The following is an 18,668-nucleotide window of genomic DNA, read 5'->3' as shown; positions in this document are numbered from 1 at the left end:
TAAATTGATGTCATGGCAGTTATAACCGCTAATACATTTTAAATAATTTACAATAAATCATATGTTATCAACTTAATGAATGACATCAAAGCTTTGGTAATCATAAACATAATTTTAAAAGTTTAATCTTTAGTGAAGTGTGCCTAGATATTAATATAAACCAAACACTGACAAGTTTGTAGCATACTCAAGTGTAAACAGCTATATTGTGAACCTTGTTTCAGGTGATTGAAGTAAGCAGCCATTCTTGTTCTCTTTTTTAACTTTCAAAATTCTTGATAATATTAAGCAAAAAGTGTTTACTCTCTGTCGTATGTCAACTCTGTCATATTCAGAAACATAACATCAGGCTGTATTCAGAAATGCACTTTTCCTAATGCAGTTGAAACTTTAAAAGATACATACTATTCTGTGGATATTCGTTTTCTGTGGCACAGATTTGAAAGGGTAGCATTCTAGGGAACTGGAGTGAGACTAAAGACACAGTCCCACTTGGATATGTAGTGAAAATGTCTGCTCCAGTGCACACACCATTCCTAATGCACCTAGTCAAAATAGGTGACTCCAGAAAATGGCCATTAGAGACAGAAGAGTTACTTGATTTGAAAGTCTCAAAGGGCACCTCTACCTCTTGCTTTAATTAATTGGTAAATTTAAAAACAATAACTCTATCAAGGTTGTTAGGCAACACATATAAAAAAGAAAATAAAAGTACAAAAAGTAAAAATAATGTCTAAAAATGTAATCCTAAAAATAATTTTATTGATATACTTTTCTATTAATTTGGCGGAAACAAAATAAAATATATTCTCTTGGTTCTTCTTTACGTTTAACAGTTCTGCTTGTAGGTGCTACAGTGGTTAGTGCCACTATCTCTCCAAGCTTAGCCCTGGATTTTGAGATTGCTGCTGTTTTGGAGTTTGCATGTTCTTTAATCCATCTGCTTTGCTCTGTTTTTTCCCCATACATCCTAAACACAAGAATATTGAGTTAACTGGGGCCTTTAAAAGGACTGTATTAACTAGTATCCTATCCAGAAGTGGTCCTATTTTCAGCTCTGTATTGGCAGGTGACACTCTTCTCAGCAGTGACACTGCATTAGACCAAGAAGGTTTTGAAAATGAACAAATGTACTGTGTAATAATCTGCAATAATTTCCAGTGCTGCTGAGGTGGCTTCTGGCTTTCAGTATTCGGGTAATGGATTACTAATGGATAGAATTCAATATTTTCTAAATGGACATCAAATTTAAAAACACGTTTTCAGTAACAAGTCAATCTCTTTTGGGATTACGAATGAACTTGGTGCCTTTTGAGTAGAGTTTGCATGCTGTCTTTGTATCCGACTAAATATTCTACTGCCAATATTACTTGTACCTTATGTAAAGATGACAACAAATGGATATTTTAGTTCCATTTTGCAGCACTTTTTAATGCTGGTTATGACCCAGCATTTAACAAAATGTTTTATAGAAATAATGATGCTGAGCTTAACATTTGAGGGTTATAAGGTTCCTACTGGGGTAATTTTAATTGTTTTTGAGGAAACGTTTATGAAGTGCAATGACCCTAGACAATAAACTGTGTCCAGTTGAGATATTCTGAACACTTTTGTACAGGATGTAACCAGGACGAAGTGTAATTTCATTTAGACCTTGAAATACGTTGAGCTCAAATTGTCATCACCACCTGCAATTGAATTGTAAAACCCCTCTAAAATGCTACTAGTAGCACGTAGAGACAAGGGCAGAAAGAAGAGTGAGCTTCATCAGTTTGATTAAAAGATCAAATAAGCTATCTTAAAATTATACCTGATCATCCCCGTCAGAGTCACAGGGAGCTTGTGCCTATCTTGATGGCACAGGGCAGAGAGCAAGAAACAACCATGGACAGGACCCTTGTTCACTGCAAAACTCACACATATATTCACCCATTAGTCATAATAGAACAATTCAGCACCACCAATTGGCGATTAACTGTTCTTTCATTGGGAAAACAATTTCAAGTCAGTTAATATGCAAATACATGATTATCGTTGTTTTGATGTTCAATATGACCTGACAAGCTTTTTTTTCGGCTTAGAGGAAAAGAAAATCAATGAAGTCAAACACACAAATGTAGAATAAATGTCAGAAATACACACTTGATCAGCTCAGCACAATTCCACTTGGCTGACTGATTAACAAGACTGTAGGCATATGATACCTAATGGCGTAGTTTATAACTACTAACTGCTCTCAAGCTATTGACCAATTCTAGGAATTTTTGGGTCCCCCTTAGTATCTTGTAACTTTTACATATTCTTCTTTTCATATGAAGGGGAACAATGTATGCACCACAAGCCATTACATTGCCATGTCCTGTCTGTATTTTTCAAAACTGCCATGATGCATTTCTGGACTCGTGGAATTTTTGCCATATGCTTGTCTTTCGTTTAATGTTAATCAGCATGAAATGATAATTATCCAACAATATAATTTTTTTTTAATCTTCCAGCTGTGTCTTAGCCCACTGACATGACTGGACCTTAGACCTTTGTAAGCTATACCCCATCTCTAATAAGATATAATGAATCGAGCCTTCGGATATGCATCTTTCATTGCTACCAGTCCTTCCAGGTCTTGGTTAGCCAACTGTATCATTGACATTCTTATGAAATAGCCATATCTACCTTCAATACCCTTTTCATCTAGTGTGTGTTTCCATTAGCGTGATGACCATTGGCTTGATGATCTTTATGTTAGACCCTTTTGACCCACCTGTGACACTAAACCCCAGGAAGGATGCTATTCCTGATGTGCACTACAATGCATATGTGTTGTTTACTACTATGCTGGATTCAAAGCCCCTGAACCCTGAAGGTTTCCCATTCCCCCTGTGAATTACACAGACAACATGCCCACTTTCTTTAAATTGGAATGACTAGTCACATACATGGGAAGTGCAACTGCACCTTCAATTTGGTGACCACTCATTGTATAAATATGTTGCATAAATCGTGAAAAAGATTCTTCAGTGTAATTAATTACTGGTGAAAAGAAATGAAAGCCAGATTGGGGTGTGTGTCTCATGAGGTCGCTGGAAATGGTAAATGGCCTGTATTTGATATAGCGCCTAACTAGAGTTCAAGAACCCCCCTAGGCGCTTTACAACACAACAGTCATTCACCCATTCACACACACATTCACACGCTGGTGATGATAAGCTACTTTGTAGCCACAGCTGCCCTGGGGCACACTGACAGAAGTGAGGCTGCCGAACACCGGCGCCACCAATCCTTCTGACCACCACCAGCAGGCAAGGTAGGTTAAGTGTCTTGCCCAAGGACACAACAGCTGCATTCTCATGCCGGGAGCCAGGATCGAACCTGCGACCCTCCGATTGCTGGACCACCCGCTCTACCGACTGAGCTACTGCTGCCCTAAAGGGGAAAGGGGTGTGTGGCGCTCCCGATAGCTATGCAAAAGGTCGAAGGTCCAAGTTTTTAGAGTCCTGGTGCTTCCTGTCTTGCTATATGGTTGCGAGACATGGATGCTATCCAGTGACCTGAGACAAAGACTGGACTCCTTTGGTACTGTGTCTTTCCAGAAAATCCTTTGGTACCAATGGTATGACTTTGGGTCGAATAAGCAGTTGCTCATGGAGTCCCGAATGAGGCACATTACCTGCATTGTGAGGGAGCATCAGTTACAGCACTATGGCCATGTGGCATGTTTCGCCGAGGGTGCTGCGGCTCATAAGATCCTCATTGTTGGGCGCCCGAGTGGCTTGACCAGGCCAAGGGGTCGCCCACATAACACCTGGCTGCGGCAGATCGAGGGTCATTTCGAGAGGGTGGGACTGGACTGCTTGTCTGCCTGTGGGGTTGCCAACCAGGATCCCGAGTTGTTTCTTGTGTAGTGGGTGCGGCAAGCACTGTACCAGTACATGCTCCCCAACTTGACTTGAGCTTGACTTGAAAAGAAAAGAAAGATACATTTTTCCTACATGGTGTGGCTGAAGGCAATTTACTAGTTCACTCATGAATCTAAGAAAGTTCTCAGCAAGGTCTTTCTAGACAGAGTCTAATTTATATGCCATTTTTAATGTGACTTTGACTGAGTTACGGTAACCTGCCAGTGATGCAGCAGTAAGAAAAGAAACAACTCCCTTTTGCTATAGTTGCATTGTGTCTGGTGTTATATTCCGGGCAAGTTTATAGTCCCAATTCAACTTAATCTGTATGTTTTTGCGATGCAGGAAAAAGATCATAGTACTTGGATAGAAATGACACACAGACATGGGGATAAACATGCAAACTCCACACAGGCAGTGACCAGGTGGGCAGTTACCTTCAGTTAAAAGTGCTCATATCTTCATTTCTGTAATGCCCACCATTACCTTCTTCACAAAGTTTACTAAAGTAATCCAAAAGAGAAGCTGTCATAGGGTGCCAAGCTTTATTTTTTTAAATGAATTAGAATAGTCAGAATATGCATCTGCAGGCCTACTAAAGACATTGTTTCACTTATAAATACTTTGATTGTCCGGGCTGTCCATTTTGTAATTGCACCGTTAACATGTTTATCCATCTGTTTTCACTGTGTGTTTGCTTAAAATTTTGGCATAAACTAAGACCCAACAACAAAAGCTTACTTAAAAAATATGAATGCCACCTCTGGAGCATTGCATTATTCAACAGAGAGAAGCTCACCTTTCTGTTATGCCGTCTCTTACCACATAGCTTCATGAAGCATGGATGTTCGCATAAAATGTCAGTTCATTAATTGTAACAGTTGTGACCTTTTCTTGTTGCCTTAATGTGGACGCTACTCTCTGAAGAGAACACTCAGATAGCAGCCTCGATTTTTGCCTCTTTAATGATTTAGTCCTTTAGATGTATTATGTATAACTCCATTGTCATGGCTGACAAGCTCATTGGGTTTTCATAAGCTGAAGGCTGGTACCAGAGGGGAAATATGGTGAAAGATTCTTCTTAATGAAGAGGTACAGACTGGTGTCTTAGCTTTTGAGATACTGCACTAATAGTTGCAGCACTAGTTTTGTCTTATAAAGTTAGAGCTCCTAAAAATTATTTTATTCAAGAGTCACAGGACAAATGTGAGTTTAAACTGAACTTACTGCAGGTTCTATTCAACAAACATTTTGGGCATTCATGTTTAGGAACAAAGATAATAATATTATTCATTTAAAATAGACAAAAGCAGCACCAAAGAAACAAGCACAAAACATGCCAGTGCAAATATAAACAGTCCCCCTTGCACTCACTTAACAGTTGAATTGGCACAAATTGTATGTCATAGGTATGCAGCACCAGTTCTTGTTTTGCACCAAGGAAAGTACCAGAAAAGCAGTTCCCTTGGGCTGTGGCAAGATCTAGCTAACACAGGACTTGAGTTGTCCTTATTGTAAGTGGATTCTATTTGCTAACTCTAGCATAGGTACATAGGTTAGCCCAACTTGGACCACTGGACAGTAACTTGGAGAACTGCACAAAAAGTGTGGAAATCATCTACTTTAGCTAGTGGAGTTCACCTCTGGCTTGAATGGCTAAAATGACTAATTGGGCTTCTGACTGCAGGGGTGTCTCTCTTTTGCAACAGACTCATTTTTTGAAGCCGAAAATATTACCACATTCAAAACACTCAACAACTTTACAGCAGTTGGAAAAGTTAGGATTAACAAAATAAATATTTAGAGGTGTAATTCTTGCAATATCACCTAAGGAAGGTTGACAGATAGTCAGCAGTCCATTCACTCCTACTGAAGTGAATATAGTACATATACTATATATTGTCACACACGTGCGAGTAGGAGGACGTTGTATGGACCAAGTTAAGGTGATTCCATGCGAGGCCAGGGGGCGGCAGGGTGCGCTAAACCTTCTTCTGTTGTCTCTGCAGACCAAAAATGGGAAAACCTGTCTGATTCAACCCTGAAGATGTCACTTCTGGTTCCAGTGCTCAGAAGGGCATCACTTCTGGTTCTGGCCCCAGAAACACGTCACTTCTGGGTCCGTTTTGGACTCCATCAAGGACACATCTGTCTTGATTTTCAAAACCCATTGTAGCCAGGGAATTTATACGGGTGGCTGCCACAAACCTTTTTTTTTTAAATTGTGTCGAGTCTGATCATTTCACAATCTCTATATATAATCTTCATTTGGATCTTGATCTTTGTTTGTCCGCGAATGAATTAGAAGAAGAAGCACTAGATGGCAGTAGAGAGACAGCTAAAACATAGGCATTGCATGAAGAATCTCGTCCAGGTTTATACTACTGAAGACTGTAGTACTCCAGTCACACCTCAAAACACAGACATTCAAACTAAACAAACTGTTGTGCTTTAAATTAACTAAAGACATCTTCATTTAGATCTTGATCTGTGTTTGTCCGCGAATTCCACGCATGCGTAGACCACCTTCCAGTTTAGTACGTTGTTGTTACTCACGAATGTCAACAATGTGCCGGAAAAACGAAAGGGGTGGTGGACAGTGTTACACTGGTTAGCTCCTGAGGCCTGGTTAGAGAATGACATTGCCGAAGATAAAAGGTACGTGCCTACGTAACATATGAATGAAAGAAAGACAGTGGGTAAAATGAATGACAACGTAACAGCACGTTCCGGAAATAATTATTGAACATTGTAGCCGGCGAGTGCTGCGCGTCTCACAGTTGTATCGTGGCTTACTCACATGTCAGTGAAGTGATCCCTATTTATGCTTTAAAGAGCCTGGATACCTATGTGTCCCCCTTTTATAACCATTGCTCCGTGTATATTGCCTTACTCTTTGGATTGCCACAAAGCAACCTGCGAGATTGGAGAAAGGTTGAGAAGAGATCGTGAGAGGAAACGATAGCGTCGTGAAAACAAGACGGACTGTGAATGGACAGAAGCAGAAATGCTCCTACACCACCATATAATTACTATTCGGACAGTGATTCCGAGTAGGCCGTTCCTATCGAATCAGTCCAAGGGTTTTCTTTTGTAATTTTGTTTCCTTTATAAAAAATCATAATGCTGTGCGACGAAGGGCCCAGTTCACGACTGGCAGCCGCGTTTAAACAGGGAGCCTTTTACAGACAACTTTAACACGTGCAACGTAGTTGGGCGCACATGGCTAGTAGTATATAATATAGACCTATCTCGGCTAGCTCAGCAATTATAAGCTTATATGATAACAAAGCCATAACAGAAATATTCAAATAATGTGCTATTCAAGTGACTCATAGAGCAGCCAACAAATCCCTGTTACGTATTCTGCAGTGCTGACACTATATCAGGCAATAAAGTGTGCTAGCCATCTCACCTTACTCTTTTCTTTACACTACTACTCCATCAACTTATGTCCTGTTACAAAACAGTTAAACAGATTTGAACATGGCACTAATTTTTTATGTACAAGAGGTGCATTTTAATTTGGTTTAAGATTATTTTCTTTGCCAAAGTTTGGAGAGGCTCTATAAAAAGAAGACTTAACACTGGACTGCAGGGTGCAGCAGAAGCACGTCACAGCTCAAAAGACCTGGGTTCAGGTGATGGTCTTGAAACTCTCTCTGTTTTTTTTTTTATTTTTTTGCCAAATACATTTTTTGCAACTACTCGGATTTCCTACAGCATCCTAAAAAGGGGTGTGTTACATTAATTGACAACTACAAATGGTCTCTGAGTGGTTGTTTCCAGACTTAAGGCTGTAGCTTCTAAAGCAGGCATTAGCACCCCAGAATCCTATAATGAAATAAGTGGGTACTGAAAATCCATTTGTGTTATAATATGATTGACTCATTATTAAAAGTCCTTCCATACATTTTATAACATGGTTTTTCACTTCAGGGTCACAAGGAACTTGTGCCTGTCCTTCCAGTACTGAGTATGAGGGGCAAGCATCCTTGTACTTGGTTTCAGCCTATAACTGGAGAAGTCAGTCAAAACTGTCAAGTTTAAAAAAGCAAATTAAAATAACACACACATCTTTGGGTTGTGGAAAGAGAACCAAAGTAGCTCAGGAAAAATCACCATGGATGTGGGGAGAATGTCCAAATTCAGCACACTTATTGCCCTGGCTGGAATTCAAACCCATTCTCCTGGTGCTGTGAAGCATCAGCACTAACCACTGTGCCAAAGTGATGCTCATGACAAAATGTGTCTTATGAAATTAAAGGTGATTATACAAAACTCTCACTCAGTCTGGCACAGTATGCAATTGAACACAAACTCCTTGGAGGGAGAAACTCCAAGCAAAACAGGAAAGCAGTCAGAAGTAATAGGTGATCCAGATAGAACTTCAAGAGCTTGTTCCTTTTAATTCACTGCATAAAAGATACTATCTTTGTTTCACTGTATAAAAGGTATTATCTTTGTTTACTAATATGTGTATTTCTGCAGGTTTAATGTAGTGTGTCTTTTAGTCCTGTACACTATGAATGACTCTGTACTATATAAATGTCCACAGTGCACACGAGGCTCAGAGTGTCAAACTGCCTCAAGATTTATAGAAAGAAAAAAAAAATCTGCATACTAATGGGAATTGTTAACAACTTCCTTTTTGAAATTAGAAAAGACCACAAGGTGATAATAATGTTTCTGCAGAGCAGGACACCACAACATACCCATTGAGCTGGCAACAGTACATTACTGCAGTGGCATTATCAGCGGTGTGTTGGTTGGCAGATGACCATTAGAGGGAGGGAGGGATAGAAAGAAGGAAGGCAAGCAGTACTATGTTTGGTGTGGTTAATAGATTGTGGTTCTAAACAAGACAACTATTAAATAAAAAAGGGACAACCCAAGGTGTTAGTTATATGGTCATCTTTTTATACATATGTTTGTGAAAGCTAATCATTAAGAGAATGTCCATATTTACTCTCCAATTTACTATTACAGAATATAGAGCCACAATGTCTTGCCAGTTTTTAAGTATTATTACAGGCACAGTGAATTTTTAGAATGTTAGAACATTTTTGATGAGGACAAACCATTCAACCCAAAAAGCTCACCTATCTTCTTCACTTAATTTCCCCAGAATGGAATCACATTTGTAAAGTCCTATTATGTACTGCTCTACTTGGCAATTTATTTCATTTGTCTATGGTTCTGTGTGTGAAAAAGCACTTTATAATATTTGCACAAAGTCTTTGCTTAATATGTTTCCATCTGTGTCAGTGTGTTCTTACTGAAGGATTTTTTTAAAACAACAGTTGGGATCCACTGTGCTAACTCACCTTCATAGTTTTAAACATATCATCATGTCACCTCTTAATCTCCCTTTATTTAAAGTGAAATTGTTCAACTCCTTCAGTCTTTCTTTGTGCCTCATAACTCACAGTCCTGGGATCAGTCTAGTTCCCCTTCTCTGTTTTGTTCATTGTTTATGTTAACATTGTTGATTCTTTAATTTTCTTATGTTTAAGCATCTTTTACTACTGTATGTACTGTGTACCAAGAGTTGGGACCACCTGCCCATCACTGTCAAGGGACTGCCCTCAACCCTATAAAGGCTGAGCAAAACCCACAGTCCCTTGTGGTTTATTATAAGTGTGCTTATAGTGTGCTTCTCTGTGATTATGCTGTGCTTTTGTGAATATTCTGGATTTTGAACTTTTTGACTTTGCTGTCTGGATTGCATTTTTGGATTTGTTTGCACTAGATTGACTTGCTGTTTCAAGTAACTTCTTTTGCTTTGTTCTCCTCAGAGCTTATTTTTGTGCAGCAGAGTATTTTTGTGAAAATCTTTTTATTTTATAAAGATTTTTTTTGCCCTTTTTGATTACTAGCCAGGGTTTAACAGTGTTTCCCACTCTAGAAGGAATTTTAAGTCATTGTTTGTGACTTTCGTGCTTAGGAATTCTTTAGTTCAATAGAAAAAGCAGTGGCAAATTTTCTAACTCATCAGTCTTAAAGAAAAACATTCTGTGTGACTTCAGTTACTGACAACTTCACTATTTACCACTTTAGCTCGAATATTTTGTATATTTTCCTCTTTTATTCCTCTGATAAGGCAGAGTGTCTTGCACAGCAACAGCCTGCAGCTAAATGCTTATAAAAGCAGTGATAATGGCAGCTTATGTGAAGTTCTGCCTTCCACTTCAAGTTGTGCCAGCCCGTTTCAGGTAGATTAACTTTGTGACCATGAAAGTAAATAATGAAAGCATGGAACACAAAAAGTCATAACTTATCTAGAAATGAATGAAATGTAATTATTAGTATACTACTAATATTTTTGGACTCCCATGTTACAAAAATATTTTATAAACAAAAATGTACTATCTGTCTCTGAAAAGGTAAGAAAAAAAGAAGCACCATCTTTTAAAATGGTTAAATAAGTCCCAAAATGCATCTGAATGTTGCACTATGCATACAGTATTGTGATTTCTTATTCTTTTGCATGTTTGTCACACAAAATGTTTCTGATCATCAAACACATTTAACCATTAGTCAAATATAACACAAGTAAACACAAAATGCAGTTTTTAAATGATGGTTTTATTATTTGGGAGAAAAAATCCAAACCTACATGGCCCTGTGTGAAAAAGTAATTGCCCCCTAAACCTAATAACTGGTTGGGCCACCCTTAGCAGCAATAACTGCAATCAAGTGTTTGCGATAACTTGCAATGAGTCTTTTACAGCGCTCTGGAGGAATTTTGGCCCACTCATCTTTGCAGAATTGTTGTAATTCAGCTTTATTTGAGGGTTTTCTAACATGAACCACCTTTTTAAGTTCATGCCATAGCATCTCAATTGGATTCAGGTCAGGACTTTGACTAGGCCACTCCAAAGTCTTCATTTTGTTTTTCTTCAGCCATTCAGAGGTGGATTTGCTGGTGTGTTTTGGGTCATTGTCCTGTTGCAGCACCCAAGATCGCTTCAGCTTGAGTTGACGAACAGATGGCCGGACATTCTCCTTCAGGATTTTTTGGTAGACAGTAGAATTCATGGTTCCATCTATCACAGCAAGCCTTTCAGGTCCTGAAGCAGCAAAACAACCCCAGACCATCACACTACCACCACCATATTTTACTGTTGGTATGATGTTCTTTTTCTGAAATGCTGTGTTCCTTTTACGCCAGATGTAACGGGACATTTGCCTTCCAAAAGTTCAACTTTTGTCTCATCAGTCCACAAGGTATTTTCCCAAAAGTCTTGGCAATCATTGAGATGTTTCTTAGCAAAATTGAGACGAGCCCTAATGTTCTTTTTGCTTAACAGTGGTTTGTGTCTTGGAAATCTGCCATGCAGGCCGTTTTTGCCCAGTCTCTTTCTTATGGTGGAGTCGTGAACACTGACCTTAATTGAGGCAAGTGAGGCCTGCAGTTCTTTAGACGTTGTCCTGGGGTCTTTTGTGACCTCTCGGATGAGTCGTCTCTGTGCTCTTGGGTTAATTTTGGTCGGCCGCCACTCCTGGGAAGGTTCACCACTGTTCCATGTTTTTGCCATTTGTGGATAATGGCTCTCACTGTGGTTCGCTGGAGTCCCAAAGCTTTAGAAATGGCTTTATAACCTTTACCAGACTGATAGATCTCAATTACTTCTGTTCTCATTTGTTCCTGAATTTCTTTGGATCTTGGCATGATGTCTAGCTTTTGAGGTGCTTTTGGTCTACTTCTCTGTGTCAGGCAGCTCCTATTTAAGTGATTTCTTGATTGAAACAGGAGTGGCAGTAATCAGGCCTGGGGGTGGCTACGGAAATTGAACTCAGGTGTGATACACCACAGTTAGGTTATTTTTAACAAGGGGCAATTACTTTTTCACACAGGGCCATGTAGATTTGGATTTTTTTTCTCCCTAAATAATAAAAACTGCATTTTGTGTTTACTTGTGTTATATTTGACTAATGGTTAAATGTGTTTGATGATCAGAAACATTTTGTGTGACAAACATGCAAATGAATATGAAATCAGGAAGGGAGCAAATAGTTTTTCACACCACTGTATGTATTCTAAGTTTCTATAGAATACCCTGCCATAGACTGATACCTACTGCTGCTGGAGTAGGCACTGGGATTGTGAATTAGATTAAATTGATTTACGAACATTGTTTTACATTTTGTATTCTTTACAGCAGGTCTGCAATGGCTTTTCTAAATCTAATCTAACCTTAGGGTAATTTTATTTTATAACTCAAAGGAATTCTTATTTAGTCTTCATGTTTCCAAACACAGCATGTGTGTCTGAAAGAGGGCTCTCAAACTGTGTTCTGGAAAGGTGCAAGTGCTTCATACATTTGAGTTTAGACAGATTTTTTAATAAGTGGCTCCTTCATACATTCAGTTGAACTGTTTGTTGTCACACACGTGCACATGGGAGGCAGCTAAAGGGCATGAGTAAGGGAAGTTCCGAGGCATGGCCATGGTGCAGAGTGCACTGACTCTTTTTCTCCCTTTGCTGTAGACCATTCATGGGAGATTCCACCTGGCTCTCTTGACGTCACTTCCGGGACTGAACCTATGGAAGGGGACATTGCCGGCTACGGCCCCTGTGATGTCACGTCTTGGCTCGAACCAATGGCTGAAGACCTTCATGAGCCCGACCCCTATGATCTCACTTCCTGTCTTCCCCTTTAAAAGCCTGCACCTTTTCCCTATTCCCTTAGTTCTGTTCTGGACTCGGTTTTGTGCACATCAGTGCCGTACTCATTTTTACGACTTTGCAGCCAGGAATTCAATTATATGGGTGGCTGCCCCAAACCTTTTCATGACTCTGTGTCGAATTTCTGACATTGTTTAATAATGTACTACTCTTTTCTCTAATTCTGCATCTTGGAGCGTTCACACATATGTTTCACCTTTGAATTTCTCCTTAATTTAATAAAGTTCCTTGACCCATTATTGAATTCATGTAATCCAGTTCAGTTCTTGGGGGTAGAGTTGAACGCGAAATAGGAATCCGCTCAGCATGGGTCAGACTATCACAGGGCACATTGATATACACACTCATGCCTGAATGGAAAATTAAATTTTTAATTAACCTGATGCACATTTCTTTGGCGTGTGTAATCCCACCGCATCTCTAAAGCGACACTATTTCACAGTTTCATTAAGATTTATCTTTACATTTTAAATACATTAATATTAGTCAATTTTCATTGTCCTGTTACTTCCTAGTGGTTTCCATTATTATACTGAATGACTTATACTATCAGTTAATTTATGAAGTGCACAGTATGCAAAAAAGGGCTGCTGATGATCAGAATGTCATATTACTAGAAATTGGGAGTGTAGTGAAGAATAGCTGCATCTAAACAAAAGTAAATTAACAATTACAAACAGAGAGGGCCCGAAAGAGAGAGCATGTTAATTTGTGTTCTACAGGTAAATGTAACATGTAACAATTACTTTCTGGCAATTTTGAAACCTACAAAGTTATTCAGAAAAAGTAACAAGAAGCCAAATTAGAGAGCATTTCAATTACTAGTGTGGAATGGAAGTTAAAATCTATTACTAGCTTCTGTATGAAAATCTGCATGTTCTCTGTATGCCTTGGTATTATTATAACAGATAAAATAAGTGTGCTTTATTAGGGTAGAGCTGCCGGTGTGGAATGCAGTTTTTGACTCTTCCCAGTTGCTTCAGCAGTGTCTAGATTATCGTCCAAGTAAGATGCCAAACGTATGACAAGTTTTCTGATAAGCTTCATTACAAATATATGACTAGAATTTATGCTTTCCGTTGTAATCAACAAATTTTGTAAAGAATATTCTGTGACCTTGGATGGAACTGATCTATTTTTTTCTAACCATTCTCTTTGAAGATTTTGTTATAAATGCAGCTGAACCCCCCTTGTTGGGGGCCTTCCTTGCATTTTCTCTCTGTAAGGCAAAGCCGCTCTGCTCACTAAGAAGTCAGAAATAAAAAATTCTGCTTATTAGAATTGGTGTCTGCCTGCTATTTGTTTGAACCTTTGTCCACACTAGATAAAATTATTTTCTGATTAAAAGCTTCAGCAGCTAACTGTTCCTTTCTGGAAAGAGAGAGTGGCGGACCTGCTCAGGGTGTACACTGCCTGAAGACGCTTTACAAGGGATGTAATACAATTGAGCTTAAATAACAGGGTTGGGTTCCCAGAGCATGTCGCAGGTTGGGCTAAAATGAATCCCTACAATTTAATATTTAGAATGAGTTTTGGAGCCTTGAATATTTGACATTGGTTATACCCACGCTCATTTTACATTCTAATTAACTCTTCTATTGAATTGATGCTGTCTTTACTATAATATCTATCAATTTTTATTGATAATCTGCTAATATACTGTATGCAAATTTTGTTTATTTTGAAATGCTTTTATTGATAATAATTTCCCAGTGATTGGTTACATGGTCACTTCTTGGGCCTCATGTATAAAATGTGCATAGACCATTTTTTGCACAAAAGATCTGGATTTATAAAGCATGAACTTGGCATCAAAATTGACTTAAGGTTACAGAACGTTTCAACCATCCATATCTCCTACACAGACTGTTTGATGTTGGCATTTTAGCGACTTCAGCCAGGAGGACAATGAAACTCTCCTTTCCATACTCATTTAATTTATGCCTCAGTTACATTCTGATGTCAGTCCATTCATCCTTCCATCCATTCATTTTCAAAACAGCCTGGTTGTTCTAAACATGTAACAGAACAAGGGTTGCGTGATTTTTGTGTGATGACCCCTGAAATGTAGGCTACAATTCAGCTTATAATTTTAAATTGGTCATCATCAGGAAGAAGGACAGAGTTACCCTTAATGATATCTAAATGGCAGAAAACACGTTTTTAAGTTTGTCTACATATTTTAATTGTGACAATGTAAGCACTTTGTTATTTTAAGAAGTTAGAAATTGCGTGCATAGTGTATCATTTGGGTGTAACTTAGTTAATTTATTTGAAAGTTGAAGTATTTTCTGTAATTTATTTGCTTCATCAAAGAAATGTATTTTTTGTTTTTTACAGGGCAATATGTGACGTGTGATGGAGATTTGATCAGCAGCCACTCCTCTGTCTGTACAGACAGGCATAAACGTCGGGCACAGGCACACTACTGTTTCAGCCCCTATTGTGCTGACTACTGCTGATCAATGTTGCTGATAGGAGAGACTTTTGGGTAGGTAAAAGAGGAAATACTATATACAGCATATTTAAGTTGAAATACCCTTTCTCAAACTAAATCTGAAACATAGAACTAACTGTATTTGAAACTGTACAGAATATTTATCTGTTTTAGGGATTGGCGATACAACTAGAGTTGCTTTGGGTAGGACAGATTATATAATATTCATTGAGCCATCCATCCTCTAAACCTGCTTATCTAGGGCAGGGGGCAGCTGGAGTCTATCCCAGCAAGCAATGGGCACAGGCAATCGCTGGCACCATTACAAGGTGAACAAATACACGTGTGTACACATACATAAGGGAAAGATTTAGTGTTGCCAATTTACCCAACCCGCATGTCTTTGGACTTCAGAAATTGGAACAACCCACACAAACTCACATCCAAACTCCACACAGGGAGCACCCAAGACATGACCCCCCAGACTCCTTACTACGAGACAGCAGTGCCATTACCACTTCACTGTGCACCTAATTTATTGATTAACCTATTAAACCCATTAACCAGTAATGCCTTGTCACGCTTGGGTCACAAATTTGCACAGGAGGTCGTAGAAACAAGAAGGATTTTTATTCAAACACATGAGCTTAAACGTGCTCCATGACAAGTCAGAGATGACAGTTCTGCTAGGAGCAGAGAGAGATAAAAGCAAACAATCAATTCCAAAACTGACAGGCGCTGCGCAAGGCTTATATTACGCGTTATAGTGCAAGGATAAGGCGCAATGTGAGGGTAGTCAGTGTTTCAGGGTTTGTGGTTTTCCCAGGGGCGTCTGTCTCTATTTGGGGTGCGATCAGCCCTCCAGCTCACAGCCTCAAGTTCACATTCACTTAACATTAATTTTCTGTGTTTCCCCCCATAGTTTGAAAGTAAAGACGACACTCAGTAACATGGCCACATTTATTTGGTGATTAGGTCATGAATGCTCAAAAAGGACAATACTGATGGCAAAAGGAGGCTGGGTATGAATCATGGCTTTCTTACTCATTATCAGCGTGGACTTTTTCTCGATTTGATTTTACTATTTTAATTTGCATCCCAGTGATGTGCAAGTTAGGTGAACTGGTGACATTCCACTGATCCAGAATGAGTGAGTGTAGGTGTGACTGTGCCCAGTTGCTAACTGATACCCAATCCAGGGTCAGTTTTTGCCTTTTACTTGATAATTCTAGTTCTAGGTTTTGATTTCCCCTGAACATAAATTGGAAGTAGTACTGAAAATGATTTCTTCACAACACTAAATGTACTATGGTGATTAATCACCATATTTGGGTTTATTTATATCAAACACACTATCTGCTTGTTCTTTATGCTCAGCTGTTTTTTTCAAGGAATACTTCTCACCAAATGAACCCCTCAAGGTCTGAGTGGATAGCAAGAATACTACAACATGATTTATAGACAGTAAAACAGTGCCACACATTTTGTGATGGTTCGTTAGCATGCTTACCTTCAACCAAGCAATCCAAGTTGGATTCCTATCTATTACGTGTAAGTTTTGCTTTAATCAAGAAATTCCCCTCACAATTTTTGTCATGCAGTGGGTAGGCCCATAATGTTTTTATAGAGTTTTACTACAAATTAGGGTCACAAGAAGTATCTGTCACCCTTACTCTGCTCTAGCGCCCTTCAAGTCACTGTTTCTCTGTAACATCTGATCCTGTATAAATCCCAATATGTTTGCCCTTGTACAGCTTGCCCAGTTATTGTTTAGGATTGAAGGACGTGATCATACCGTACTTAATCTGAAAACTATGAAGGTATCGTTTTTCCCTGTTTACATATTAGGAAACATAGATACTGTATCAAAATAGCGAGAGGTATGAAATACTATGGTGTGATCTATCAAGAGAGAAACCATGCCATGTAGGTTGTGATGGCAGTGTGATGGTTAGCATGTTTGCCTTTCAACTAAGAAATCTGGGTTTAATTCCTGACTATTGCAGTTAACTTTTTAATTAAACCGGTTTCTTCACATTTCCTCTCTCATTGGCCCTTTGCTGTGCCATATGTTCAGCAGAGTTATTTAGTGTGATTTTTTTAAAAAAAAAAAAGAATATTGTATTGAAAGGAGATTTCCAAAACTAAAAATAGGATTGTATTAAATTCAACAAGTTTTGAGGATAATAAAGTTTAATAATGTATATTTTGTTATTGCTTTTTACCCTTCTTAACCTGGAAATGCTGGGTAACTTGGGTAGTGTCCTATAAAAATAAGTTTTAATGAGAAGAGTGAAAACATTACAAAAGCAAGCATCATTCCAGTGGTAGTATAAAGTAATGGCTGAAGTGGCATTGCATTACTTTCCAAAGTTGAATACTGTACGATAGTCAAACATATAGAAAGAACATCACTGGAGAAGAGTTACTCCAAGCTGTCAGAAACATGAGAGCTGTTCCAACATGGCTCCCTTTGCTCCCTTTCAGCATGACCAGTATAAAAAAAAAAAACCTGAGTAAGAGGCACACAAAGCCGGGAACGTGATCTGAGTGGCTTTTGTTCTGCTCGGCTGGTCTGACAAGCTATTACTAGCATCTAATAGCCTAATTACATCACCTGTTAGAAGGAGCGGAGTAACTGAGAAGTGCTCAATGTAACCTAATCGTGCCTCAGAAGATCCTCTCGTCTTTGTATGCTTGGGTGTTTGTTTTGCCGTGTGCCGTGTAGATTAAGCTGGGATGCTCCACAGGCAAAAGTACTTCTCGCTGTATTCAATATTGCTATCTCAATGTCTACCCATAGAGAAGGGATCTTTGTTTATTTTAGAAGTATGTGTTTCTCTCAGTTAAATTAATGTGAATTAATTGGCTTTATTAGGGAAAATTGTTCAAATTATTTCACTTATTTTAGCCCAAATATTGGATAGATTATGGATGAATGGTGTACAATACATGCTGGACTACTAAGCTTTTATTGAATGAACACACAGTATATTTTTATGCCTTGTGGTGTTTGACATTATTCACCATTTATATAATTAATGATTTTTTTTTTTTTTGGCGCAACACTAAACCTTCAGACAGCTAATTTAATAGCTAACCAAATGAACATCATATACTAAATTATCACTCAATTATAAAAATGCTCTTATAATGTTTGGTTCTTTTTGAGCAATGAGGCTATGTCCACACTGCTACATTTTCAAATAAAAATGCAGTTTTTTGAACAAATTTGATCCCCGTCCCCACTGGTGTTTTCACATAGTTTATGAAATGTCTCTGCCCACATTAAAACAACTGAAAACATGTATGACGTAGCCATTCGACTGCCCTGGGCATGTGTGCATTGGTGGAAGTGGAAAGATGAAGGGATGGTTGTCCAGCAGTTGCAGGATTTGTCACTAAATCATAGCAAACAGTAAATTATTTGCCTGTTGTGCATGTATGCAGCATTCAAATTGTACAAAATGCAATTTTGATACATACTGGTAAACAAGCAACACGTGCCATGGAAAGCAACTACTCTATGTCTGGTATGTTGGAATATGGTTTTCTTCCACGAAGGGAGACCAATGAGCAAATGAGATGTTATGATGAGCAGGATCCAATCAGGGAAGGGCCACATAAATGGCATAAATTGACCAGA

General features: G+C 38.6%; 2 protein-coding genes across 5 annotated transcripts in view; one reads left to right on the top strand and one right to left on the bottom strand.

Annotated features, from left to right (window-relative positions):
* The window catches only part of zmp:0000001268 (CYTL1 domain-containing protein), a 173,489-nt gene that overhangs the window by 28,438 nt on the left and 126,383 nt on the right, over window positions 1-18,668 (top strand). For both annotated transcript variants that reach the window (XM_039774524.1, XM_039774525.1), the window contains exon 2: window positions 14,926-15,076. In XM_039774524.1, the coding sequence (XP_039630458.1) occupies window positions 15,051-15,076 (26 nt within the window). In that variant the 5' untranslated portion in view covers window positions 14,926-15,050. The remainder of the gene's footprint in view (window positions 1-14,925; window positions 15,077-18,668) is intronic.
* stk32a (serine/threonine kinase 32A) overlaps window positions 1-18,668 on the bottom strand; it is a 161,287-nt gene that overhangs the window by 42,841 nt on the left and 99,778 nt on the right. The gene's annotated exons all lie outside the window — the stretch shown is intronic.

Source organism: Polypterus senegalus, chromosome 13 (genome assembly GCF_016835505.1).
Source record: "Polypterus senegalus isolate Bchr_013 chromosome 13, ASM1683550v1, whole genome shotgun sequence".
Taxonomy (NCBI): domain Eukaryota; kingdom Metazoa; phylum Chordata; class Cladistia; order Polypteriformes; family Polypteridae; genus Polypterus; species Polypterus senegalus.
Note: the sequence above shows the minus strand (reverse complement) of the source record. Positions and strands in the feature narration are given on the sequence as shown.